This window comes from Hippoglossus hippoglossus, chromosome 19, assembly GCF_009819705.1.
Source record: "Hippoglossus hippoglossus isolate fHipHip1 chromosome 19, fHipHip1.pri, whole genome shotgun sequence".
Lineage (NCBI taxonomy): Eukaryota > Metazoa > Chordata > Actinopteri > Pleuronectiformes > Pleuronectidae > Hippoglossus > Hippoglossus hippoglossus.
Window position 1 is genome coordinate 8,178,929 of NC_047169.1, and position 27,196 is coordinate 8,206,124.

Below are 27,196 nucleotides of genomic sequence, written 5' to 3' on the forward strand. Positions count from 1 at the left end.
GCACCATTCTTCCTATTTTAAAGTCAGTGTACTATCAAACTAGATTTTAAGTTGCTATTTTAAGGATAAAAACATTGCATAAATGATTACATAAAACATCGCTCTGAGTTTCTCTAAATGTAAATAGAAATAAAAGAGTTTAACTAACAGTGCAGTTTAAGAAAGGAGTAATTATTTGATTTGACAAAAGACTGTGGCAAACAGGACAGTCTTCATCATTGATTTAAAAGAACCAAGATTTGCAGCTGACCTACAGTTCTCCAGGAGGTTGTCCCACAAATGTGGAGCAACTGAACACTGCTTCTCCATGTCTACTGTTACTTTGTGCTAAATACATTAATAATGTGTTTTCTTACATGTTCTTATGTTTCTTAAAATCTGTTATTTTATATAATTTACTTTTTTACGTGTTTTTGTTTTTATCTATATCACATGTAAGGCACTTTGAGCTGCATATCTTGTATGAAAGGTGTTTTATAAATAACGTATATTATTATTATTATTATTATTAACAAATAACTTTCCATAAAATATTTTAAATTAGATTATTTCAGTCTGTCAATATGCCTGAAGGAAATTCATCTTCTCCTAATTCCTTAGGAGAAGTTTTAAAACTCAACCACTAGGTGTCACCACTCACTTGATACTGACTGTTGTTTTCCTCGTGGTTTCTCTTTATAGCTGTTGTTGTGCCAAGACTTGTGTTGCCTTCAGGTACTCTGTTTAAGCTCGGGAAGTTTTAAGGAAGGTATTTTTTTCTTGTTTTAACATTCTGTCGATTGGGTTTTACCTCCAGACTCTTTATCATATGAGATTAAATCAATGTTTCCCTTCTTCAACTATAATAGCACATATTTAATAACAATTAAGTACTTTCCCCCGCTTCCACGTGAAATGACCATGGTTTCCATTTTTAACCACCATGAATTAAGAGGTCTAACTTCCCGACGGACCGTGAAGGCAGCGCCGCTGTTAGCATCAGCACAACATGGGGGAGCTAGGTGACAGCGTGCGGCTCACACGCGAAGCTTAACCCGCCGCAACCGGGACAGAATAACCCTGTCATCACTCGTGTTGCTGTGTGTGCAAGGGAAGACGCCAAAATGGTGAAGGAGCAGTTCAGAGAGACGGATGTGGCGAAGAAAATGTGAGTAAAACCCTGTTAGCTTGTTAGCTCCCTGGTTAGCATCTGTCACTCTATCCTGGGGAATGTGGCAAAAGTTTTCCAGGTGGTCGATATTGAAGAGTTGTAGTGGATCATGCTGCTTTAATAAGCTGCAAAATAACTCTAAAGGTTGATATTGAAGGGTAGTGGAGGATCATGCTGCTTTAATAAGCTGAAAAATATCTCTAAAGGTTGATATTGAAGAGTTGTTGAGGATCATGCTGCTTTAATAAGCTGCAAAATAACTCTTAAGGTTGATATTGAAGAGTTGTAGTTGACCATGCTGCTTTAATAAGCTGCAAAATAACTCAAAAGGTTGATATTGAAGAGTTGTTGAGGATAATGCTGCTTTAATAACCTGCTAAACAACTCTTAATGTTGATAATAAAGAGAAGTGGAGGATCATGCTGCATTAATAAGCTGCTAAATATCTCTAAAGGTGGATAATCACACCCTGATAAACTTCCCATCACAGTTTACCTGTTTGCATGTGTCACAGCAGAACTACTTTTCTGTGCTGCAAGGTTTCATCAGACAGATCTGCTGATTTAGCAGGAAAGCAGCCATCACCCTGTTGTTGTGATTTTTCAGATCAGAACCCAAACAGTGATTTCCTTTGTTTGTTTGTTTGTTTGTTTGTTTGTTTACAGAAGCCACATCTGCTTTGGGATGAAATCAGCCGAGCAGATGCGGCAGCAGGCTCACATCCAGGTGGTCAGTAAAAACCTGTACAGCCAAGACACCAAACACACCCCACTGCCCTATGGAGTGCTGGACCACCGCATGGTACGAGACACACACACACACTCACACACTCTCACACTCTGTCTAGTCCATTACTGTCTAATCTTCGAAATTTGTATCCATCTTTTTTTGTCTGGTTCATTTATCGATTGATATATTGATTTGTGAAAGGTGTTGTGCTAAATTAGCTTTACTACTATTTTGGTATTCGGTATTTTGGCATCATGAGTAGGGTCGTAAGTAATAACCACACTAAGTGTTTCTCCATTGTCTGCTGTGTTCCCTGTAGGGCACCAGTGAGAAAGACCGACCGTGTCTGACTTGTGGGAAGAATCTGGCAGATTGCTTGGGACATTACGGATACCTGGACCTGGAGCTGCCATGTTTTCATGTCGGCTATTTCAAAGCCACTATAGGAATCTTACAGGCAAGTGTTTTTTTTTTAAATAACACATGCTGCATACGTCACTTTTACACATCTAAAAGTCAGATCAGTGAACAATGTGATGATATACTGTATATTTAAAAATCTGTTATTTGGGGACCCAGAACTTGTGCAAGAAATTAGCATATGGTTTGTTTGGAGATCAATTTAGTCAACAGGCTCATGTTACTCACTGTTATCAAGGCACCTCTATCATGAATGTAGCACTAGCAAGTGTAAAATATATATTTTCCTCTAGATGTCACCAGAGTATCAAAATTGGAAGAGGCAGAACTTTTTTGTGTGCGTGTGTGTCATCAGGCTCAATGTTTTCAATCTCCTAAATAACTAACTATGTTTATAAATATAACTGTAAAGTAAGTCAAGCTTTTAAGTTTTACTTGATTTTTTCCCCTATATTGTTAATTCCTTTCTTTGCATTATCATATATATTATTTTCTGTTTTATTATCAAATCACGATCATTATCATCAAGAAGAGAACCTGTAATCATTTGTCACATTTTAATATATTAAGCATTTGTGTGCAACATAGATTCAGTCCCCTCCTTCTAATGTCATATTTTGTCACGTATCCAGATGATTTGCAAGACATGTTCCTGCATAATGTTGTCGAAAGAGGACAAACTGCTGTTCAACGACTTATTGAAACGGCCTAACCTGGCCTATCTCCAGAAACGAGGGCTGAAGAAGAAGATCTCTGATAAATGTCGCAAAAAGACGGTCTGTCTGAACTGTTCCGCTTTTAATGGTGAGAAAAGACATTTTTCAGTTCTGATATCTACTCAGACACAGACTCTTTGTGGCATCCGTCCTGATGTGATGAATAGAGAACCTCTAAAACTTTTGTGTCTCTTTTAACTTTTAAGGTCCAGTGAAAAAGTGTGGCCTGCTTAAGATCATCCATGAGAAGTATAAAACAACCAAGAAGGTGGTGGATCAGTTCGTGTCAGATTTCCTGCAGTCTTTTGATATCGCCATCGAGCACAACAAAGTGATGGAGCCCCTGCTGACCAGAGCGCAGGTGAACTTCACACTCTTTCACACTGTGTGGGTGTCAGTTAGTGTTACCAAGCTGTCGTATGGCAAGAAGAAGTAGGCCTGCGTTTCAATCTTCAATATTTTTCGCAACCCTTTGTTTTGCTGCATTTTTCCGTTTCCCAGGAAAACCTGAACCCTCTAGTGGTGCTAAACCTTTTCAAGAGGATTCCCCAAGAAGACATTCCCTTGCTCCTGATGAATCCTGAGTCAGGGAAACCCGCTGACCTCATCTTCACCCGCCTCCTGGTGCCTCCGCTCTGCATACGACCCTCTGTGGTCAGTGACCTGAAGTCAGGCACCAACGAGGACGACCTCACCATGAAGCTCACAGAGATAATCTTCCTCAACGACGTAATCAAAAAGGTTGGTATCTGTCGCTGGCAATGGCAGCTTATGTAACTGTGTAAAAGTAAGACTCTGGCTTCTAGTTTGAAGACAGCAAACTTTGTAAAAGATGGATCTAACTTAAAAACAGTGAGGCCGGCTGAGCCAGCTGGCCACAAGCGGCTGATATTATCAGCCTTTAGCAAAGGAAAACATAAGAATATTTCAGATTCCAGCAGCCTCCGACTAGAATAAATCACATTTACTCAGCACACATTTCTTTATCTGTAAAGCCAGAGAGGAAATCTCTCTCCTACACTTTAAAAACTTGCCAATTTAGAGAACTTGTTTTGTTTTTGGAGTGGTCTGTTGATCAAATTTATCCAAATTTCCTCACAACTATAAGTCTCTGTCTTAAATGCAGTTATCAGATCTATTTCTCATGCATACAGCCCTTATTAACAGACTGTTTTTATCATCCAGCATCGAATGACGGGGGCTAAGACTCAGATGATCATGGAGGACTGGGATTTCCTGCAGCTGCAGTGTGCCCTTTATATTAACAGCGAGCTTTCTGGCATCCCGCTCAACATGGCCCCTAAGAAATGGACCAGAGGCTTTGTGCAGAGACTCAAGGGGAAGCAAGGTACAGTGTATATTAAACTGTTTTACCAGTTCTGAAAGGTTTTTCAAACTTACTCCCTCATATACTGCCTGAGAGATGAAGAGAGAGGTATTTTTATGTTTGCATCTAAACTTTGACATTTGAATGTTAAAAGCCTTTTTGTGTTGAGACATTAATTGATTTCTCTGCCTAAGTTACATTTCGTTTAGTCATTTTGCAGTTAGCGTGGATACATTTTGTACCACTGCACATTGACAGGTTTATCTACTGTAAAAACTCAGGTCGATTCAGAGGAAACCTCTCAGGGAAAAGAGTGGACTTCTCTGGTAGGACTGTAATTTCTCCCGATCCGAATCTGAGGATCGATGAAGTGGCTGTTCCGGTGCATGTGGCTAAAATCCTGACATATCCAGAGCGGGTAAGCCCTGCGTCATAGCTACAACAAATACATGAACTAACCACCTCCATGCCAGAGCATAGTTATCTAAATAATGTTCTATGTTATAGGTGAACAAGGCCAATCTGGAGCTTTTGAGAAAACTTGTTCGCAATGGTCCTGATGTTCACCCCGGAGCCAACTTCCTCCAGAACCGTCACACGCAGATGAAAAGGTGGGCCTGGCTGCTCCTGGGGCAAAACGTAAACCAGGTTTTAACTGATATGTGGTTTCATAACTAAAGAGGAACCCTGCCTGTCTGTCTGTCAGGTTTTTGAAGTACGGAAACCGTGAGAAGATCGCACAGGAGCTGAGGTTCGGGGATGTGGTAGAAAGACACTTAATGGATGGAGACATCGTCCTCTTCAATCGACAACCATCTTTGCACAAGCTCAGTATCATGGCCCACATTGTAAGTTTAGGTTTTGACCTACTGCATAAACAAAAGTAGAATAGAGAAAATGATTTGTGATCCAAACAGACGAAAGTTCAAACAGTTTGCAAATTGAATTTTCTTTGAGTTCTAAAGTCACAGCTCTTATCTCTTGAGCAGGAAAGGTGGACATAATAGATTTTTACTCTTCCCACATCACAGGCCACAGTCAAACCTCACAGGACGTTCAGGTTCAACGAGTGCGTGTGCACCCCCTACAACGCCGACTTTGACGGTGATGAGATGAACCTACATCTACCTCAGACTGAAGAGGCCAAAGCTGAGGCCCTGGTCCTGATGGGGGTATACATCATCACTACACACCTACATGACCCACACAGCATAATTGCACCTGTCAGTGTGGACGTTCACCAATGAAAAGCCTCCTTTGGGAAGTGTATTGTTCCGGAGATACTGACTGCAGCTTGACACAGATCATTTTTCTTTTATTCCAGACAAAAGCTAATTTTGTTACTCCAAGAAACGGTGAACCTCTGATTGCTGCTATTCAGGACTTTCTGACAGGTCAGTGTCACAACATGTGGCCGCCAGTTGCAGTGCCCTTTTGTATGAAGTGAGGCGACTGGTGTGTTTCATTGATGAAAGGGAAAACTGTAATTTACAGCATATCCTGTACATTTACCTGGAAAAGCATATATGACGTTAAATGTGGAGGAAGGGCCTCTATTCATCATCAGTAAGTTTACTGCTCCTTTCTTCCTCTAGGGGCGTACCTCTTGACCCTGAAGGACACTTTCTTCGACAGATCCAAGGCCTGTCAGATAGTGGCATCGATCCTGGTGGGCAAAGATGAAAAAGTCAAAATCTCTCTCCCCCACCCGGCCATAATGAAGGTATATACCCCACTCTGGCAAGCCCCTACATAAGCAAGCCCCCCCCCCCCCCCCCCCCCCCCCCCCCCCCCCTTTGCATAACTTTATACGTGTGACCTGCCACTTATATTTGACTGTGCCTGTGTCCATCAGCCCATGGCTCTGTGGACAGGCAAACAGATCTTCAGCCTCATTCTGAAGCCGAGTAAGGACTGTCCAGTGAGGGCCAACCTGCGGACCAAGGGCAAACAGTACTGTGGCAAGGGAGAGGATCTCTGTCACAACGACTCGTGTGAGTGTCTCTGAAAATCTGGACATTTTTATAGTAGAAACCTGAGTGATGCTGCAGAAACACAGTAAATGCTCATTAAAAAACATCAAAAGTAATAACACGCTGTGCTGTGTGAGTTTAAATTGCAACTTGACTGGTTTTGAGAGACTTTCAACCCTGAGGCGGTAATTCTTGTTCATCCTGGTTGTGTTTCTATTATGTGATCGCATGCCATCAAAAACATTCCCTTATCATCCTCGCAGTCGTGGTGATCCACAACAGTGAGCTGATGTGTGGCACTTTGGACAAGGGCACCTTGGGATCGGGCTCCAAGAACAACATCTTCTACATCCTGCTGCGAGACTGGGGACAGCTGGAGGCTGCCAACGCCATGTCCCGTCTGGCGAGACTCGCTCCTGTCTATCTCTGTAGGTTCTCTCTCTAGGGCTTTTACAACATTTGCTCTAAAAAAAACGGTCACACGTCTGTCAATCTCTGCAGAAATATACCTATAAATGTATCATCGGTCAGTACCATCGTGTGGTCGAGTTGTAATTTTAAGTTAAAACAGATATATTGAATGTCCCTTTACTTATGTTTATCTAACTTCCTTCTTTCAGCCAACCGAGGCTTTTCTATTGGAATTGGTGATGTGACACCTGGCCAGGGTCTGCTGAAGGCCAAACAGGACCTGCTGGACGATGGTTACAAGAAGTGTGATGAATACATTGAAGCTTTGAAGACGGGCAAGCTGCAGCAGCAGCCGGGCTGTTCAGCAGAGGAGACCCTGGAGGTGTGGATGCATATATTTTTATGGCGGTGTTATTTTACACGTGTCTGCTTGATGCTCAGTGCCACGTTCACACAACATCAACCCTCTGTGCACGTCTTTTTCACAATTCTTTAAAACACAAACTATAGGAATCCTTATCAAAAACCCTACGCATTTCATTTTTCAATATTTCTGCTGATTGTAAAGTAGAACCAGAGGATCCATTAGAACCTTCTACCTAAATTGGCTGACATATTTATAAAAGAAACACTGCATGAACTCTTGATATGTAAATAAACACAATCCAATTTTAATAGATGCCCAAGAAAGCTTCTGTAAAAATAAACTCTAATTCTGGGGGGAAAAGAAAAAGAAAACCATCCAAAATTTCTTTTAATGAATTTCCATGAAAATTTTCATGCACCTAGTAAAACAGACTGTGAATGATTGGAGGAAACAGCACATCAACCATCCAGTGATTTAAAATAGATTTGATAGAAACATTTAATGGATGAAGTCCCTTTTGTGTTTGTGGATTTTTATTCTTTCATCCGTTCATTTCTGACCTTAATACCAAAAAAAGTTATTTACATGCACCTCTCAGTCGTTCTAGGTTGAAACATTTGCAGTAACGAAGCTGTTTCCAAAGGCTCCAAACAGGGTTTTCATCTGTTTGTGTCAGCAACATAGAGTAATTTATCATATGTATTTTTGCCAATAGGCTCTCATTCTGAGAGAGCTGTCCGTCATCAGAGACCGAGCTGGAAGTGCCTGCCTCAGGGAGCTGGACAAGAGCAACAGCCCTCTGGTCATGGCTCTTTGTGGCTCCAAAGGTAAGCTAGCAGCAAATGAAACTTGATTAGTAATACAATCTTAATTGGATTCTGTGTATTCCTACAAATGTTTGTTTTGTAAAAGCAGAAGCAACAAATGAACTTCAAATAAACCCATCATGTCCTGTAGAGACCTTTCAACCGGCCAAACCCAATGAAAATACTCTTACCAATACCACTTGATGATGTACATGCTGGTTTAAAAAAAAAAAAAAAAAAGATTTGTTTCGGCTGAATCTTCCAGAGGTTCTCAGAATCTCTCTCAATCAATAATAGAAGCTTATTTTCATTCAAGAGTCTCTTGTGCAGACCCCTGTGTGGCTGTTATATACCAAACTGTACTGAGTTACAATCAAAGGTGTAATTACCCGTGACATCAGCAGGATATTATTTTCACCCTTGTGCAGCCTTTGTGTGTATTTTAGAGATGTCACTCAGTGGGTTTCATAAGATTGCTCTTGATAATACATGACGCATGACATTTATCACATCTTGCAGTTTTCAATTCACTGCTGCAAATAGTAATTATTTCAATTATCAATTTTTTTTCTTCCATAAATTAATTTAGTTTAAACTCATCTGCTCCTGTTTGAAGAATAATGTAGTATTTCGTCTCATGAAACTAATCTGTATCTGAAAAACATAAACTAGTCGCTGCTCTTCTGTTGAAGCACAAATGTTTGCGTGTTCTGTTTCATGTATTTTCATTATTGTTTTCGTCTTACCTTCTGTTTCCTGCGTGTACGTCCAGGATCCTTTATTAATATCTCCCAGATGATTGCCTGTGTGGGACAGCAGGCCATAAGTGGCTCTCGAGTACCTGACGGTTTTGAGAATCGCTCCCTGCCTCACTTTGAAAAGCACTCGAAGGTAAAATCATGATTATTAATACTATCTGATATGTATGCTGATGCATTCATGCTGGTTTTGTTTATTGCGATATACAATGGGGTGGTTGAGCCCTTGCAAATGGGGGAAAAACTCAATCAATGGAACAACACTATTGAAACGAGACATTGCATTGTAATTATTTTCTTTACAGCTGCCTGCTGCTAAAGGCTTTGTGGCCGACAGCTTCTACTCCGGCTTGACGCCCACAGAGTTCTTTTTCCACACCATGGCTGGTCGAGAGGGTCTGGTGGACACTGCTGTGAAAACTGCAGAGACCGGATACATGCAGGTACAATTATTCACTGCTGTCAGCCTAATGATGTCACACGTCTGAATCAAAGTGTGTGTGTATCTACATTATACACCCCTGTCTGTTTGTTTGCAAAAACCACTGAACCGATTTCCACGAAACTGGAAGTAAGCATGCGATATAAATCAGGGAAGAACCTTGATTTGAATTTAAGGAGACTGCTTGGCCTTTGCTGAGGTATGAGCTCTTCTAATTTAAGTAAGAAATTGTTTTAAGATAGAAACTGCTCTGCTACACTAACTAATGATATTATGTGTTTTTATTGAGCTGATGGGCCATTGTCCAGTTTCTAATATTCTATCATCACCTACACTAAAATACAAAAATACCTCATAAACATCACAAAATCTACATCACAAAATCTCCCTAACCCATATCAATACAATACACCAAACAGCAGTCCCCAACTCACAGACTTGAAATCAATTTGAAATCATAAAAACACTGAAAAGCAGCAAATCGAAAAGTATTAAATGAAGTAGATTATCGAAATTAGATTCAGATTAAATCATTTTAGCACTTAATGGTAATTAATGAATGTAAATATTTAGGAGTTAGTCAGAGTTTCATCGTAGATGTATTTTCACATAGAGAGAGATGTCTGATCATTTCTCTCTTATTTGTTTGTGTTCCTTCCTTTTGAACAGAGGCGACTGGTGAAGTCCCTGGAGGATTTGTGCTCGCAGTACGACCTGACAGTGCGCAGCTCCACCGGCGACGTCATCCAGTTTATTTATGGGGGCGACGGTCTGGACCCCGCTGCAATGGAGGGAAAGGATGAGCCGCTGGAGTTCAAGAGGGTCCTGGACAACATCCGGGTGAGTTAAAAAGAAAACCATTCATGATCCGGCTTTGTTCTCTCCACGTTCTCTTATTCATCCTGAGTGACATTCACACACATGTCAACTCCTCCTTTCACACACACTTACACATAGCAAAACCATAACACTAGAATCTCAATTTGGCTCTTACATGACCTTTACATTACCCCTCTTCTTCCTGCGATCACATTTCACTTTATTCCGTTTTTGTTTTGTTTGCTCTCCCATGTCTCAACTCATGGACATTGAAAGTGCACTACTCACTACTTAGTGTTTGGTTTGATATTGTTTAGTCTGTTGTCTATCAGTAAAAAAAAAAAAAGAGTCTTGATAAGTGGCAAGAAATTAATTGGCTCACCTCTGAGAGAATTAGTCTCACTATATGACTATTTCTAAAATAACAGTGACACTGACTTCAGAGCAGGTTATGGTTGATTAGTAGTGCAGTCGCTTCTCACTGCCTCAATATAGCATCGCGCCAACCCTGCGTCTGATCACACCTCATTATAGACGGAACACACCAAAGAGTCGCTTTGATGGCCGCTGGTACATTTGCTATTTAAACAACGTGGGCGATGTTTGTGGATAATAACAACTGCGCCGGGCTGAAAGCAGCAGAGATGTGCTGCACATTTTTATATGGAAAGGGAAGATGATAGTCATATTATCTACAATGCAGGATAATTTGGTTTGGCTTGAACATTACCTCAACATGGTTCTTTCTTCTCTCTCAAAACAAAGTGAAGCACTTTCCTATAAAAATGTTTCATAAAAAATATACTAAAAAGTTTCATATTATTATTAACTACATAATTCAAATGTAATGTAACCACTGACAATATAATTACACTTTTTTTGGTACATTTTTGGAATGTTGCACATGTGCATATGGTCACAACTGTAAGAATATGATAACAGGGACTAAGATTAGATCACCACCGTTTTCTTCTCATTAAATGGTTTTCAGTCGCCTGTCCTCTGTGTAAAGTGTCACCTGTGTTTACTGAGTGCGCTAATTGAATATTGATCCTAGCAATGTGGAGCTCTGCAGGAAAACCATCTGCTGCATGTTAATTATTTCATTGGCAAAGCATTTATAGTCATGTGGCACATTTCACGTAATAATAGCAATGTAAAGTGCGTAACCGATTGCATTAAAGAATAATAAATAGATTGGTTCAAGTAAAACAACAGAAAAAAAACATCCGTCTGTTTGTATCAGACAGGAAAAGCACCGGCCCCCAATAAAGACGAAAAAACGTTTTGGTTCCAGTTAGTAGTTCACATCATTCCAGACGCTGTGACATTCATCCATCAGGAGCTGTTGACCCGTGACTGAGTGCTTCTGCTTTGTTAGGTTTCCCATTATCACCTTTTGATCCCGTCTCTGTCCCCCAGGCGGTCTACCCGTGCCCAGATGAGCCGGCGCTCAGTCAAAATGAGCTGGTCCTCACCGCAGACGTCGTCATGAAGAGGGCTGACTTCTTGTGCTGCAGAGACAGCTTCCTCGAGGTAAACCCATCACAGCACAGTGCCACTAATGAGTCGTATTTGATCCTTTGTTTGATTTATGAAGAAAAAGCAGCTTCCAAATATTGTTCCCTTTGTTTCCATTGTGGAAGTGCAGACTGTCTTGTAAGGCTGCATAGCATACTTCTGATAGCTTCAAAATCATTTATACTCTATTTCGAAAGTGAAAATGTTCAAACAAAGACCTTTTGTGTCTTGAAGCGACCGTTTTTGAGAGATCCCTCTTAATACAGAAAAGAATCTTGCAATCCAAATTCCAGAAACATCACCTCTGCAACAACAAAGCTCATGAGCACGAAGCAAAATAAACCATCAATTATAAGAAAAATGTAGTTGTAAGTTTTCAATGTGGAAGGTTTCATGGATAACCCTGAGATTGTGTGTTGTTTTTTTGCTGTCAGCAAGTCCCAGGAAAAACTGAATACGCACAAAGTTATTTATGCCTTCTATTGGGCCGATTTAATACGTACGTCTTAATTAACGGCTCACAAATATAGTTTTTTAAGGCATATAAAAGCATTTTTTTTCTCCGACATTTCTCTCCCTCAGTAGGACAGTGTCTTTCAACAGGAGTGAGTAGTACATTTGTCTGGGACAATTTTGCTGCAGTTCTATAGATTTGGTGCATTAGTGAGTATTTACATTGGGATTGACTCTTAAATTGCTCTGCGCCTGTTCACAATAATGAGGGAACATGTCACCTCCTGCACTGGTGTGGCTCATGCAGGTATTTTCCATAGTTCCTGGATGACAGTGGAGCTCCATACCACAGAGAAATAAGCTGTAGCTGTGGCTACATAGGCAGTACTTGCAAGAGGGATCAGTTCCTTGTTGGTTTTGGTATTTTTTGGGGTATTTTTTTGATAGTTAGAGAAATACAGAGCCAGCAAGCCGAACCTTTTCAGCTGTGGAAATGTACAGCACAAGTTTAATTGGAACCGTTATATTCCCAAGCTGCGAACAAGAATGCCAACAGATAAAAAAAAGTGTACAATTAAAGAGGAGATGGTAGATTTTCTCTTAACGTTCTATTATTAAGTGATGAAACGATAGGTTTTACAAAAACATCTTTCCTTTTCTATTTTCTCGTGTGGTAAATCATGGTCGTGTTGCACTGCTACTTCATGTTCTACAAGAAAACACGATTCAAAGCATATCCTTTGACTCAGTGTTTCTCTGGTCATTTATTTGTCATTGAGGAAAAAGTAATTAAGAAGACAGTTGTCTTGCATGTAATTATTTAAGCACAAATACAGTCATTGCATAAGCAGTTAATTGATGTGCTGCTAGTAACACATGTGAACCTTCCCTCCCCTTGTTGCGAAGGCGTTAACTGACACAGGCTCAGGGAAGAACCTGGAGGTAGAGTGACGGAGCATGCCGGGTTGTGCTTTAACCAAATTGAGAATGGTGTGTCAGCGAGAATTTAACAATCCCGTTGTTGGGTCTTTAATAACAAATGGTCTTCGTCAGTGTGCTGAGATTCACTCTCTGACATCTTCCTGCTCAGGTTATTTGATCAAGATGTCGCTCAATGGGTTTTATGTGAGGTTGCATTGTCCACATCTCACCTGCTTTACTGTGGTTTTCTAACAAATGCATGACAGTGCATCGTGGTCAAGCAGCAAACAGCTCGGTCACGTCGCAGTGTTTGTTCTGAAATATCTTTTAAAGAGCCCTTGGACGAGACCTCTGAGAATTTTTCTATCCCCTCAACTGTAGGAGATAAAGAAATTTATCAAGAGCATCTCAGAAAGGATCAAGAAGACCCGAGACAAGTACGGCATCAACGACAACGGCACCAGCGAGGTAGACACCAGTGATTAATGTGCCATATATATAATCTTAAGCTCAACTACATCTGAAACTGATCCACCTGTCTCTGCTCTGTATCGCAGCCAAAAGTTCTGTATCAGCTGGACCGCATCACCCCGACTCAGCTGGAGAAGTTCCTTGAAACCTGCAGAGACAAATACATGAGGTATTTTTGTTAAAGAAAGAAATTGACAAGTGACGAGCCCAGAATGTCTTGCAGGACGTCCCTCGGAGACCGTTTCTTACCGTGTGTCTCCTCGCACAGAGCTCAGATGGAGCCGGGCTCAGCCGTCGGCGCCCTGTGTGCCCAGAGCATCGGAGAGCCGGGTACTCAGATGACCCTGAAAACCTTCCACTTCGCTGGTGTAGCATCCATGAACATCACTCTGGGGGTGCCTCGCATCAAAGAGATCATCAATGCCTCCAAGAACATCAGGTGTGATATATAACTAGTGTTATGTTATGTTTTCCTGTTTCCATGTAAATTGTAACATGCCTGGTTGTTGGAAGTAAACAGCCGCCACAGTAATTGTAGTTAATGTGTCACATTAATGAATACGTCCCTGATTTGTTTTGAATAAGCGACTGAAAGTCCTTTCATCTCCTCTCAGCACTCCTATAATCACGGCTCATATGGATGTGGAGGACGACGCTGACTTTGGCCGGCTGGTGAAGGGGAGGATTGAGAAGACTCTGCTGGGAGAGGTACTCACACCCGCATCCTGTGTGTTGTAGACACTAATACATCAGTGCCTTGAAATAGAAGCACTCGAGGACGCCAGTGGTTTCAAATTAGACTTTTTGTAAGATTTTGCATGAATTGAAGCTGAGATCTGTCATAAAGCCGGAGTCTCTCATTATCTTCTCCAGATCTCTGAGTACATCGAAGAGGTTTTTCTACCTGATGACTGTTTCATCCTGGTTAAATTGTCCCTGGAGAGAATAAGGCTGCTGCGACTGGAGGTATCACAACTCACTCACTTTCTCTTTTACTAACACAATGTGTTCTCTTCTCACCTAGATTCATTCATCTGTTTGACTAATTCCGGTTTGTTACAGTTTGAGTCTTAGTTTGTGGTTTTCATCGTCATTTTGCAATAATCTTGGTAGCATTTTATTTTCCAAAGAATTGCTTGACATTTGGGAATTTTGGAATTAAAACATTGTGAGTACCATGTTATTATTATAAATAGGAACAATGGCCAGAACTAAGAAAATATGTTATTAAATCATGAAGTTATAAAAACTGCAGTAATCCTATTAAACGACACTTTCTTACTTTTAAAACTGGGACGAGCACATTATGTTTCTTGGAAACTAAAACGTAATCACTCAGGAGTAACATACGCACTTGGTCTGACTTTATGACTCATCTCATGTTACTGTAAAGTATCAGGTCGCAGATAATCTCTTTAGCCTGATTAAAGAAAAGTCAAACAAGATATAAAGAGGCCAAAGCTCAAGAGACGTGTTTCCTACTTTGGTCTTGTTATACTCTCTCAGTCAGGTCACTTACTGCCGATTTAATGGAACATTTTGAAGTTTGGGCCAATGCACATCACTGTGACTATGAAGCTGCTGGTTAGCTTAGCTTGACACTTAGCAGAAACAGGGAAACTCCTAGCCTGTCTCTATTCTAAGGTTTAAAATCTCCTTTTAAATAAAAAATCATATGTTGTGTGTTTGATCTTTACAAAAACCAAAGAGAACAGTGTGTTGTGTGTGTGTGTGTGTGTGTGTGTTTTTTGTCTGTGCGAGAAAGCAAATCAGCTAATTTTCTAATAAGCAAATACACTTTCTCTAAAAACGACAAACTTTTCCTTTAAAGCAACTGAGAAGAACTCTTGGAAATGAAGGGGAATTTAAAGTGACATTATCTTTTAACTGGAAATAGTCTCACTCAACTGTGGGATTAAAAGACATTTCCTGTGGAGATTGGGGGGAAAAAACACATTTGGACATTGACTTGATTTATTTCCCTCATCCTGGATTTTGGAGTTGAAATAACCTGCAGCTGAAGCAGCCCTGAAGTCTGCGCTAAATATCGGGTTGCGAATAACAATGGAAGCTTTGCCTCTGATTTCCTGTGTTTTTTTCAGGTAAATGCCGAAACGGTGCGTTACTCTATCTGCATGTCGAAGCTGCGGGTGAAACCAGGAGACATTGCTGTGCACGGCGAGGCGGTGGTGTGTGTGTCCCCACGAGAGAACAGCAAAAGCTCCATGTACTACGTGCTGCAGACACTAAAAGAGGATCTTCCTAAGGTGAGAGTCTGAAACGTGGAATACTAAACCAATATTTTGGCCAAACGCACAATTAAATGGATTATATAGACAACTGACATTGGATTATATATCTTTTTATTTTTTATTTTATTCCAATCTGTCCTGCATTGCCTATTTTACACCTACATAATATTTCCAAAGCGCTTCTAGAATAAGAGACTGTAAATAAGCCACATTTTATTAAGTCAGTCTCATCTTTGTGCTAATTCATCTTTGTGCTAATTCTAAAGCATCTGGAGTTTGAACTGTTGGACAATTTACACCAAAGCAATTGAAATATGAACTCTCCTTTCAGCTCCGTTTTTGTTCTCTACTAATTTCTGATCGAATGAACCCGGCTACTAAGTGCTCCGACCTCTGTGCTTGATGTCATACTAGTGGTAGTTACTTTGTTCATAAAGCACCTTTCAAAACAGCTGTAGCAAAGTTCTTCAAAAGGGACAAATTAAAAACATTACTGCCTTGGGAAAGTGGCTCAACCCCCATACAGCGCTAACAGCTCTGTTGCTCTCAGCTGCTGCTACAGCCTCATGCCCCGAACAATCATAGAAGGAGAAGTTTTGACCCATATTTGCTGTACAAGAGGAAATACACCTCCTGGTGCGACCATGTTAACTCCGTTTATTTCCGTGCAATCTTGTAGCACTTAGACTGGGATCAAATGTTTTCACCTGAACAGAAAAATAAAAACCTTCACTGCTCTCCCTCCCAACAAAGTGCCGATGCCGACGCGATTTAACTGTTGTAGATAAAAGCGGTTGTTTTATCTTCATCTTCATCAGCCCTCATCTTTATCTTCTGTTGACACTGTTCTCTGTTCTCACTTGGAAGGTGGTGGTTCAAGGAATACCAGAGGTCAGCCGAGCCGTCATCCACATCGACGAGCAGAGCGGCAAGAACAAGTACAAGCTGCTGGTGGAGGGGGACAACCTGAGAGCTGTCATGGCAACGCATGGTGTGAAAGGCAGCAGGACCACTTCAAACAATACATTCGAGGTAACAGTCTTAACGCCAGTCTTAATGCCAGTGGTGCTGTGGCTTGGAGTAGGTCCCTGCAGGCCTACGGCAGATTGATTGTGTTCTGCAGGATGCATGAATGACCCCGACACCTGAACCGATGAGTAAGATGGGCAAGTTCAGGAGCCACTGTTACCTCTACTTATGTCACTGTTCCCCCTTGGTTATCTGGACTGTGGTGGTCTGCCATAGTCCAATTTGTCCCTCCACAGTTCCAAAATGATCCGAATCTTTTACACTTATTATTACACTTAAAATTTAACATTAGAAATTGAACTTCTCTTTAACATCCACAAAAACCGATAGAACACACAAGAGGAAAGGGAAACTCTGAAAAAAGCATCATGTATCTCTTTTAATAGTCTTGCAACTAACTTTGTGAAACTCTGAATTATAGAAAAACTTTTATAATCTCTTGTTCTGCAGCCTCTTTACATTCTCACCCAAATTGTCCCAGTTGACTCATTTCTTACAGACGTCAGTTGTCGCTGCTGTATTTAGATCATTTCTGTGAAGGTTTTTTTTTTTTTATTTGATCTGGATTACTCCAAAGTGAGACCTGCATGATCAAATACATCCACTCCTGAGTGTTGATAACAATCACCTTGATTTTCATTGAAGGAAGCTGGTGACTCAGTTTGCATTATGAATAATAATGAGTTTCAGGCCAGTGCTCTTTGTTTGTATCTCATACAAGCTTTTTTTTTTCTAGGTTGAGAAGACCTTGGGTATTGAAGCTGCGAGATCCACAATCATCAATGAGATTCAGTACACGATGGTGAACCATGGAATGAGCATTGACCGGCGTCACGTCATGCTCCTCGCAGATCTCATGTCCTATAAGGTATGATAGTGTGTTTGTGTGTGTGTGTGTGTGTGTGTGTGTCTATTTAGTGTTGTGTTTCACCTGACACCGCCTTCTCTCCATAAAGGGGGAGATTCTGGGAATCACCAGGTTCGGTTTAGCCAAAATGAAGGAGAGTGTGCTCATGTTGGCCTCCTTCGAGAAAACAGCCGATCATCTCTTCGACGCCGCCTACTTCGGACAAAAGGACTCTGTTTGTGGTAAACTCATTCTTCCTCTTTCTAATGAGATTGATCAATATACTCTGCGTCTCAATTAGGTCTCAACACTTCCTGTCCTTCTGTTTCAGGTGTGTCCGAGTGCATCATCATGGGCATTCCGATGAACATCGGAACCGGATTGTTTAAACTCCTGCACAAGGCCGACAAAGATCAGTCTCCAGCGAAAAGGCCTCTCCTGTTTGACAGTGCAGACTTTCATGTACCTCTCATCACATAGCATCGAGGAAACGCCAGCGATAGTGGAAGTGTTCTTTTTTTTCCGGAGCCTGTAGACGGATTATTATAAGATTATCTCCACCGAATTCAGAAGTGCCTGCCAAAGTGTCAGACAATTTTCTTTCGGAGGGATCTACAGGAAATAGGGTTGTGTCTTCTTCTTTTTTGCGTGATGTTTTTGTTGCTGCCACAGATCCAGTTTAAATCTGGTCAAAGGAGAAATTCAGAAAACTTAAGATGCTTTAAACACTTTGTCCTCGCTGGTTTTTCTGCCTTTTTTACTTGTTTAAACTGTCTTCTCTGTTATAAAGATGTTACTTAATCTCAATGTCAAGGCATTGAACAGACATTCAAGGCATTGAACACTGCGTTGAAGGCTGAGTTTAATGCGTAATTATAATTCAGTTATATGTGCAGCGGACTCGAGAAAGATTGTCTTAATTACAAAGCAGACCTGATCTCCTCTGGTGTGGCACTTTGATTTCAACCCTGTCAGCACTGTAGCCTTCGTCTGTCAAAAAAAAAACCTTTATTCACTCTGCCAACCCACGTCAGGAATCTTGTTCAGTTTGTTTTCATATAAGATTAACCAAAAGGTGAACTTGTCTGACGGAAGCTTATTCATATTATAATGTATATAATGTAATAAATTAATGACCAAGAAAGTCGTGGGCGAATATTTTTGTATTCTTCTGTTCATGCAGTGATTGAAGAGTCAAAGACCAGAACAGTTTTTTGTGGCATCAAGTCTCTGGACTTTTTTTATGCCTCCGTGCCAGCAACAGCTGTAGTCAAAGGCTTTATGCTTTTGAACTGTCGGTCCCATTCTTGGGCAGGCGTGAGGGAACCTCTTTAAATGTGCTGCAAAGTACAGTATTTTATTTTGACCCTTAGGTTTTTGGTGGAGCATTCCTCGTACCAAACATGAAGCACTTTCTGTTTCCTGCGTTTCATAAACTCACAGAAAAAGACCAGAGCTCTTGCCGCCATAAATATTTCGCAGACAATTTTTGGGTAAATTACATCCTGAATAACTGGTTGTGCATTTGCAGTTTTGCCAAACCGCAGATATCTGTTGCCTAAAATGCTTTGTGTCGTACAGCCAGTGTAGCAGCCAGACCACGGGCATTACAACTGGGTTGGCAAAGCAGCCGATTGCATCAGGCCCCAGAGAATGGCTGATTATGTTAGTCCGTCAGTTTTGGGACAACTCCCTTGAATTCTATGACCGACTATGTACAGGAGACTGAAACAACACCAGTTGAAAACCACCTCCAGAGGCCTGGGATGATGCCTGGGATGGTGGTGGAGGTTTGCACTTAAACGCCACTACTTTGCTAATATATGTGTGTATATAGGTACCCACTTTGTCACCTTACCTCGGCCCCAAAGTCCTGAAGGCAGCAAAAGCAAAAATAACGACTTTCAGCCGTGTAGATTTTTATTTTATTTTATTAAACAATAAAACAATCTGTAGAACAGTTTTGCGCAAACTGGAAACAATTAATTCAGTAGTAAGAGTCACTTTAAACTGTTTAAAATGATAAATAAAAATAGACTAAGAAAAATGACATTTGTCAGAGAATAAAAAGCGAGTCATCAACTTATCCTTAACCATCGTATAGTTCTTACCTCATAAAAAAATTGATTTGCAAAATCTAACTTTTAAAAGGCCCCATTTCATTGTAAACCTGTATTGAAAATAAAATTTTAGGTTTAATAGATTTCTTTATTTCATGTAAAATTGAATATATCAAGATTTTGAGCATACTGGCAGCAAAATATACATGTGAGCACAATCTCTGAGAAATGCAGTCGGCAAAATTGTATACATTCATTGGGACCTGCAAAGGACTGTGGGTAAAATCCACGTCGTCATTACCAAACACATCATTACAGGAGAATTTAACTAACGTTATGACAAAATGAACATTCACTAAACTGCATTAAGACATCAGCAACACAAAAACATTCCACAGCATCATTAACACATTCAAAGTCAAACCGGTTTTGCTCCCTGTGTGTTTACATGTGACACCAGAAGCCACATGTAAAGGTTCAGATCTATAAATTATACCTATTATCATAAATCCTCAGTATAAACTGATGTAACCTGTCAGAATTGAATGAGGTTCACTAGTTTGGTGCAAATGAGAATCAACCGGATTTTTTTATTGTAACGTCATAACAGCCACTGTCAAGCTTTGTCATGTCGAGTTTGTTCTGGAAAAGTCTGAGCAATAATCTGGTAAAACATGAACCTTTTTAAAAAGCTGCACAAGGGCAGAACTCGCAAGGCCGACTGTTGATATAACGTCATATAAATGAATCATTAATTCATCACAGCTGTTGGACTGAACCCAAAGTACAAGGCAGAGTTTCAATAACAGGCATTTTATCATCAGATCTGAGTTTCATGGAGAGGGCAGCTCAGAGGATTTCAAGAGCAGTAATAGTCAAAGAAAGATTGTCATTGAAATAAAGCTTAGTACTGATCGACCCCTAATTGAACTGATTCCATTCATCCATCCATTGTCTTCCGCTTATCGGGGTTCGGGTCGTGGAGGTAGCCGCCCAAGAAGGGTATCCCAGACGTCCCTATCCCTAGCTACGCTTTCCGCCTCTTCCGGAGGTTCTATTTCGAACTCCCACTGGATTTGTAAACTCCTCACTCTATCTTTATGGCTAATTTCTGCCACTTGTTTTCGCAAAATTCGTTCTTTCATTCACCGCCCAGAGCTCGTGACCATTGGTGAGGGTTTGGAACGTGGATCGATCGGTAAATTGAAAGCTTTGCCCTGCGGCTTAGCTCCTTCCTCACTTCAGTGGTCTGGTAAAACGCCCGCATTACTGCACAGACCCACATGCCCAACTCTGTGATGCTGAATATCTGATTTGAACTTGGGCCGGCTTTGAGTCAGGTGGTAGAGCAGGTTGTCATTTAATCGCTAAGTCAGTGGTTCGATCCCCGGCTCCTCCACTCTGCATGTCCAAGTGTCCTCGGGCTTTGCTGTCAGTTTGTGAACAGGCTGGATGGGTGATAGAGAAGTGCTTAGAACGTGGTTCATAGTGTAAAGCACTCAGAGTGTTTGTGGAAAAGCGGCACATAAACAAAGTCTACAATTTGAGCAAATGCAAATTTAGTAGCAAAAACATTCAGAGGTTTCATCCAAGTTTTCTCCTTTGCTACTAAAACCACGGCTGTGCTTCTTTGTTACCATTTCAAAACAGTTTGCTCTGTGATACTGAAACGGGAAAAAAGGTTTCGCAGATTTGGAATAACAATGAACACGGTTCCCTCCTCCACAATATTAAATGTTCACCGAGTGAGACGGAGCTTCCTGCAGATATTAGAAACCTCCAGTGATTTGAATTCATGACACAGTTACCCCTGGTGTACCAGTGCGTGACCGCTGCTCCTCACTGCTGCCAGGGATGTTTTCACAGCATGTGGAGCCCTCCTCAGAATTCCTTAATTTCCTTTGCTCCTGTGTTTCCTGACCAGAATAATAACAGAACAATCTCTGGTGCTTCAGAGATGTGCTTTCAAGCTGGGTTTTTTGAGCGTTTGAACCACAACGGTGAGACTGTCATGTGCAGGTGATCGACAGCTGAGCATTTTGAGCTTTCGAAGCCACGTCCTCCTCATTTGACCTGGGAGGAGCTGTTTGCAGGCAGCTCAGTTTGGATGGTGGAGATCTTTTCACCTATCACTTCCATGGAACGGTCTCTGTGCAGTGGATTCGAGGGGCCTTTGTCCTTGCAGTGCTGGTTCGAGCTGTGTCCTGCCTCCGAATCTGTGAATGCCTCCCTGCTTTGGGGTTTGATGAACTTCACGCTGAGTTTAGGGGCCACCACGGCGCCGCCCTGCTGGTTGTGCTTCCTGACGCACTGGGAGAGGGTGGAGACGCAGCTCTTCTTGAAGTTCTCGTTCATGAAGGCGTACACGATTGGATTGTTGAAGCTGTTGAAGAACCCGACGGCCTGAACAACAGCGATGATCATGTTGATTGTGACTCCGTCGTATTTCTTCTCCAGGTCATCTGGATTATTGGAAACACAGACAGAAGCTCATACTCAAATTGATGGATCCCAATGAGACTTTAAGGCAATGGCAAGAAATTTCACATTAAAGCACTATGTAACTGTTACAAAGCGACAGCGCTCTTTGCAGCCCCATGTGGTGATTAATGCCGTTGGGCTCAGTGTCAGGGTGATTAATTGGTTTTCATGTAGAGGAAAAAACTATTAATCACTGAGGGGAAACACGACTGAACGGTGGATATTACCCATGATTCCCAGCTTCCTGAATCAGAAGAGCTGCCGCTGTCACAAATACATCAAACTCTATTGAGAATTCTTGATATTTTAAGTGGCCCTGCTTCTCACAGGAGATTGTACCCATTTGCTAAGGTTACAAAAGCAAGAGCAAACGTTCAGGGTGAGGAGTGCGATTGAAAGCAGCATCTTTCTCACTATTCGAAATCAGTGAAGCATCAAACTTATTTTGAACTGGCTATTTTAAGGTTAAAATATTGCATAGTGTTGCTTTTAAAATTCATAGAGACTGCGGTAATACTTACAGTACTCAAACAGCATGTGGACCGTGTGGAACGGTGCCCAGCAAATCGTGAATAACAGGACGATGGTGATCATCATTTTGACGGCTCTTTTCTTTTTCCTGGTGAGAGTAAAAACGAGAGGTAAAGATCTGAGGCTTTCTTACGACAGACATGACGGCACTCTTTCCCCCTTGTTTTACATATAATGTAGAAAAGCCTTTAACCATGTTTTGCAGTTCTAAGTCCCACAGTTGGCCTTGGGGAAAGTAAACAGAGCAATTTGTCTCCTCTGAGTGTCCTTCAGAGAAAAAGCACCTTTTTTCCCCAAGTACTGGATTCAGCAAATTATTTCCCAATTTCGAAAGAGCTGTAATGAAGTTTGTTCAATGTAATTTACCATTGTAGCAAACACAACAGCTCTGTGTGAGGCTTTTGTTCTGATACACTGGCCACTTGTGATTGGATCTCTTAGGATGGATGTACCTACCAGGTACGTAGGGGGCCAACATTATCCTGGTCTGGCTTCCCACCCACAGCCCCTAGCATTTGTGTTCATGGGAAGGCACAACCAAGCCCCCTGGATATGAGACGCTTGAGACATACACTCACCTCGAGATCTTACTGATCTCCCTGTGGTTCATGGTGTTGAGGACTGAGGAGTCGCCCACCCTGTTGCGGAGCCACAGCTCGATCCCGATGCGCGTGTAAAGGAACAGCATGGCGGCCAAGGGGATCAGGAACAGGGCCACCATGATGAAGGTGGTGTACGTCTGCCTGTGAGTCACAGAGTGCCAACTTTCCTGACAGCACACGTGGTAATGATCGTACAAGAAGTCGTACTTCACCTGGGAGAGGCGAGATGAAAAGCCGTCAGTCCTCGAAGACCAACTGTCAATATCAGTTCCAGGAGTCTTAGAATGCTCTTTTTACATTTCTTTCTTTAAAAACTAGTTTGACAGGCACCACTCACCTCTAGCTGCTGCACAAACAGCATTGGTGAGCCCACGATCACTGAGGCAATCCATACGAGCCCTGCAGGATGGAGAGAGATATATAATACAAATAGATACAGTTTAGACAGTACAGGGTTTATACTTTGATTTACACACACACACACCCAACATACACACATCTGTTCCGTTTCAGTCCCTGGTTTCTGCCATTTCACTTTGCATATCTGCAGATTCCCAGATAATTGTATGTGTGCTTGTTATCCAGCCATGACAACTGGTAACTCCCCCCAATTAAGGACCATCCAGTCCTGCCACCGCTTCAGTCCTGAACATCTCCCTGCTCTTTGGAAGGAGCTTTGGTTGCATTCTAAGTTCTTGCCAATATGGCTTTGATTATATCTATTTATATTTTTCATTAGGGAAATCTCATTAAATGTCATGGTAAAGCTCCATTTAATTTACATCTATACTGCAGCAGACAGGGATGTAATGGAGCCACTATAGATTCCTTTCACTGCAAACCCAATACAGTGGAAACTGCTTATATCGATTATGGATTTAGTGATCAACAGTTTATAAGGATCAAAAAGCTTGGGACAGAATCGTTTCCTGTACAAATGTTGTTATAAAAATGATTTGTTATAGTAATCAAGTAATCCACGTACCATGATCAACATATTCTGTTGACGTGTGTAACTGTTTGTGTGTTCTAGATAGATTCGACTTTTTACAACTCATTGCTACTTCTTTACAGATCAGAGACTTCTTTGAACACACAAACACATATAATTCCACACTGAGCCACAAACGTTGAATACCTAGCATCTTGTATGCCCGTTTGGATGAGTACTGCCTCCTCATTTTCAGGGGAAAGACAATGCCCTGGTATCTCTCGATGGCAATGCAGGTCATTGTGAGGATGCCAGTCACTATGGCTGTAGTCTGTACAAAGGGAACCGTCTTGCAAACCAGAACCCCTGCAGAAAACAAAACAAAACACAGAGGGGATGAAAGAATGAGATTCTTAGAAACTGCATAACATCAATTTCTACTGAAGCAAAGACTGAAGAGGGATGCGAGCTCATCTTCTAACCTTTTAGTGTTCATGTGCTAATGCAGGAAGATTAGGGTATAATCGAAATGACAAAACAGCCCTCTCCGATTACACTTGGACAATTTGAACACACACATGTCACAGCTAACAAAGCACAGAGCTGACAGTTCACCTTTATTCACATGGAACTAATTACTATCGATGTTAATGGCAGCACATGCTTCTCGCCTGCCTTCTATCGCTGTGATACGCTGAATGTCAGCTGTCAGATACTCTTGTGCGTGGTGGATGCTGGGAACAGTGTGGTGAACCGATGAATATAATGAAATGTACATTGACACAGATAAATAATAATGCATATGGGAAGGAAATTATGCTCTGTTTCTAAAAATCGGCTCTTTTAGAGGTTATAGTCGAGTTGTTTTCTATCGCCAGGTATGAACCTGGTGGAGATAGTTACAGTGCTGAGGCTCCTACAAATGTAATGCAATGCAAACATGTACAACACCTTTGACTTTGTGTTTTTTTTGCAAGCACTTTGCATTGAATTGCAGACTCGTGTTCATTACACTGTGCAGTTTCTGGTTCAAGATGCCTCAAGCTGTGAGACGACAAAACAAGCTGCAATATTCCTGTGCTTCAAAGTGGCATGTTACAAGTAGTGCTCATCGATCCATTTATTGATCTCTGTAGAAATGTGGTATTATCTCTCCATCTCAGCAGCGATCGACACCAACTACAGATGCGATCAGCTGTTAGGTACAAGAACAGCTGTTTGCTCCCTTTCTTCTCTCCTGCTGTTCCGTCAGGTGTGTGACTGAAAGTAAAAAAAAGCTGCTTATATATTTCAATTTTTCATGCAGAAGCTCCTGACCTCCAGCTGCCACTTAGAGGCTTCGACGACTGCTGAGCTTATTTCAGGGATCAATAACATGTTCGCAGGTGTGATTGACCCTTACACCTTACTCAGCCTGGCGAATGTGCAGGGTTGATGATGGGTTACTTGTCTTTATGTGTGGGTGCATCCAGAGTGTCGGCTGGGGTTGGCTCCTGCAGCTTCCCCCCCCCACGACCCTCGAAGGATATGCAGCTATTGGATGGATGAATGGATGGATGGATGAATGGATGTCAGGTGTGATGGGGTCTGCTGCTGCTGCATTTCATTCATTGTTCAGATCACAATTAGTATCTTGCATTGCTTATCAATAGATGACAGACTTCTTGCATGAGTATTATTTTCTTTGCAACATTATTATTATTATTATTATGATAAGATAATCCTATTAATCCCAATGAGGGAAATTGGGGGTTTCCTGGCAAGCCAAGCGCATGCAAAAAGAACAGAATAGAATAGATAAGAATGCAATGGCACAAACATTACAGCCACTACATCCACTTGTGATAAGCTTGAGCTATGGTGTTTTGAAACAAAGTCAAAGTGGCATATTGATGATGATGATCAGGATAGTAGCAATGAATCAGGTGTAATCTTGTATATCGAGTAGTACGGTGAGATGCTGTGATGATATATTACAAAGTAAATAGTACACAACAATATATCCCAGCCTAAACCCATGCATTTTGCAAATCGTGCATAAATCGGGCTAAATTTCTAGATTTCGTGGTTTTACGCATGGAGCTGAAAGTGTCCAAGAGCGCACGGGAGGACAGAGGTTTCACCTGCTGCTGTTGCTTTTTATGTTCAAATCAATATTCCCCAAATAGTTCAAGAGGTTTACAACTCACCTCCGAACCACTCCGAGGAGATGTTCTGCAGCAGGGTGAAAGGGACGCAGAAGAAAGTGATGAGCAGGTCGCTGACCGCCAGGGAGCAGATGAAGATATCTGTCGCCGTGTGGATCGCACGTTTCTTCACCACTATGTAGATGACCAGCGAGTTCCCCGCCAGCGCCAGCACGAAGATCACCGCGTACATGATCACGAAGGTGGCCTTGGCGCTGTACGGCAACTCGGGGATGTACACGAGCGGCTGGATGTTGTAGGTGTTGATGAACTCCCGGCGGCTCAGGTTGTAGTAGCGCAGCATCTCCTGCAGCACTTCGGGGGTGATCTTGGTGGCGCCCTGGCCGGAGTCTGTGGAGGCCGCTGCCATCTCCGGTGTTCGGCCCCTGAGAGAGAGAGAGCTGCTCTGTGGAAGTGAACAGGATCCAAGTCCCTCTGCGTCTCAGCGTCTGTCCTCAACCTCAGCCTCAACTCACCCAGTGCGTCCTGATGATGCGCTGCTGCTGCTTCCTCCTTCACCCAGAGAGACCTGCTGCCTGTCACTGCTGCAGCTGTGTGTGTGTGTGTGTGTGTGTGTGTGTGTGTGTGTGTTTGTGTGTGTGTGTGTGTGTGTGTGTGTGTGTGTGTGTGTGTTTGTGTGTGTGTGTGTGTGTGTGTGTGTGTGTGTTGTACTCCTATCTTTATAAGATAAGATAAGTATCCTGTATTTGTAATAATAAGTAACATGCAATACTTTAGTGTAAAGATAATATTACTGAAGGGTAAATAATATAAATGGAAAAAAAGAAACATATGCACAGTGTGAGACTATGTACAGTGAATGGAGTGAACCTGAACCATTGTATTGCACAGACAGAATGAACATTGCACAGTTAAGAGTGCTAAACCAGAGTTAGAGTGCAGTCCATATGTGTAGTTCTATAGGGAGCAGAGCTGGTTGTATACAGTCTTACTGCTGCAGCAAGGAACGACCTACAATACTGGTCAGAGACT

General features: G+C 41.7%; 2 protein-coding genes across 2 annotated transcripts; one reads left to right on the plus strand and one right to left on the minus strand.

The window, feature by feature from the left end:
- The first annotated feature begins 956 nt into the window (after window positions 1-956).
- Window positions 957-18,559, plus strand: polr3a (polymerase (RNA) III (DNA directed) polypeptide A). The gene is made up of 31 exons (XM_034570622.1): window positions 957-1,147; window positions 1,816-1,951; window positions 2,199-2,336; window positions 2,932-3,103; window positions 3,222-3,376; window positions 3,517-3,756; window positions 4,201-4,363; window positions 4,624-4,760; window positions 4,850-4,953; window positions 5,049-5,190; window positions 5,374-5,514; window positions 5,667-5,736; window positions 5,938-6,065; window positions 6,198-6,336; window positions 6,579-6,743; window positions 6,936-7,108; window positions 7,809-7,920; window positions 8,672-8,790; window positions 8,963-9,100; window positions 9,769-9,939; window positions 11,341-11,454; window positions 13,195-13,281; window positions 13,371-13,453; window positions 13,553-13,723; window positions 13,899-13,992; window positions 14,158-14,250; window positions 15,387-15,551; window positions 16,404-16,568; window positions 17,302-17,433; window positions 17,522-17,654; window positions 17,744-18,559. The coding sequence occupies exons 1-31, from the start codon at window positions 1,104-1,106 to the stop codon at window positions 17,890-17,892; spliced, it is 4,173 nt and encodes a 1,390-aa protein (XP_034426513.1). The 5' UTR covers window positions 957-1,103; the 3' UTR covers window positions 17,893-18,559.
- A 2,936-nt stretch (window positions 18,560-21,495) lies between these two features.
- Window positions 21,496-26,729, minus strand: LOC117752896 (pyroglutamylated RF-amide peptide receptor). The gene is made up of 6 exons (XM_034570623.1): window positions 26,207-26,729; window positions 24,225-24,383; window positions 23,424-23,485; window positions 23,063-23,298; window positions 22,475-22,572; window positions 21,496-21,934 (listed from the first exon to the last, which is right to left on the minus strand). The coding sequence occupies exons 1-6, from the start codon at window positions 26,571-26,573 to the stop codon at window positions 21,537-21,539; spliced, it is 1,320 nt and encodes a 439-aa protein (XP_034426514.1). The 5' UTR covers window positions 26,574-26,729; the 3' UTR covers window positions 21,496-21,536.
- Between the last annotated feature and the right edge of the window lie 467 nt (window positions 26,730-27,196).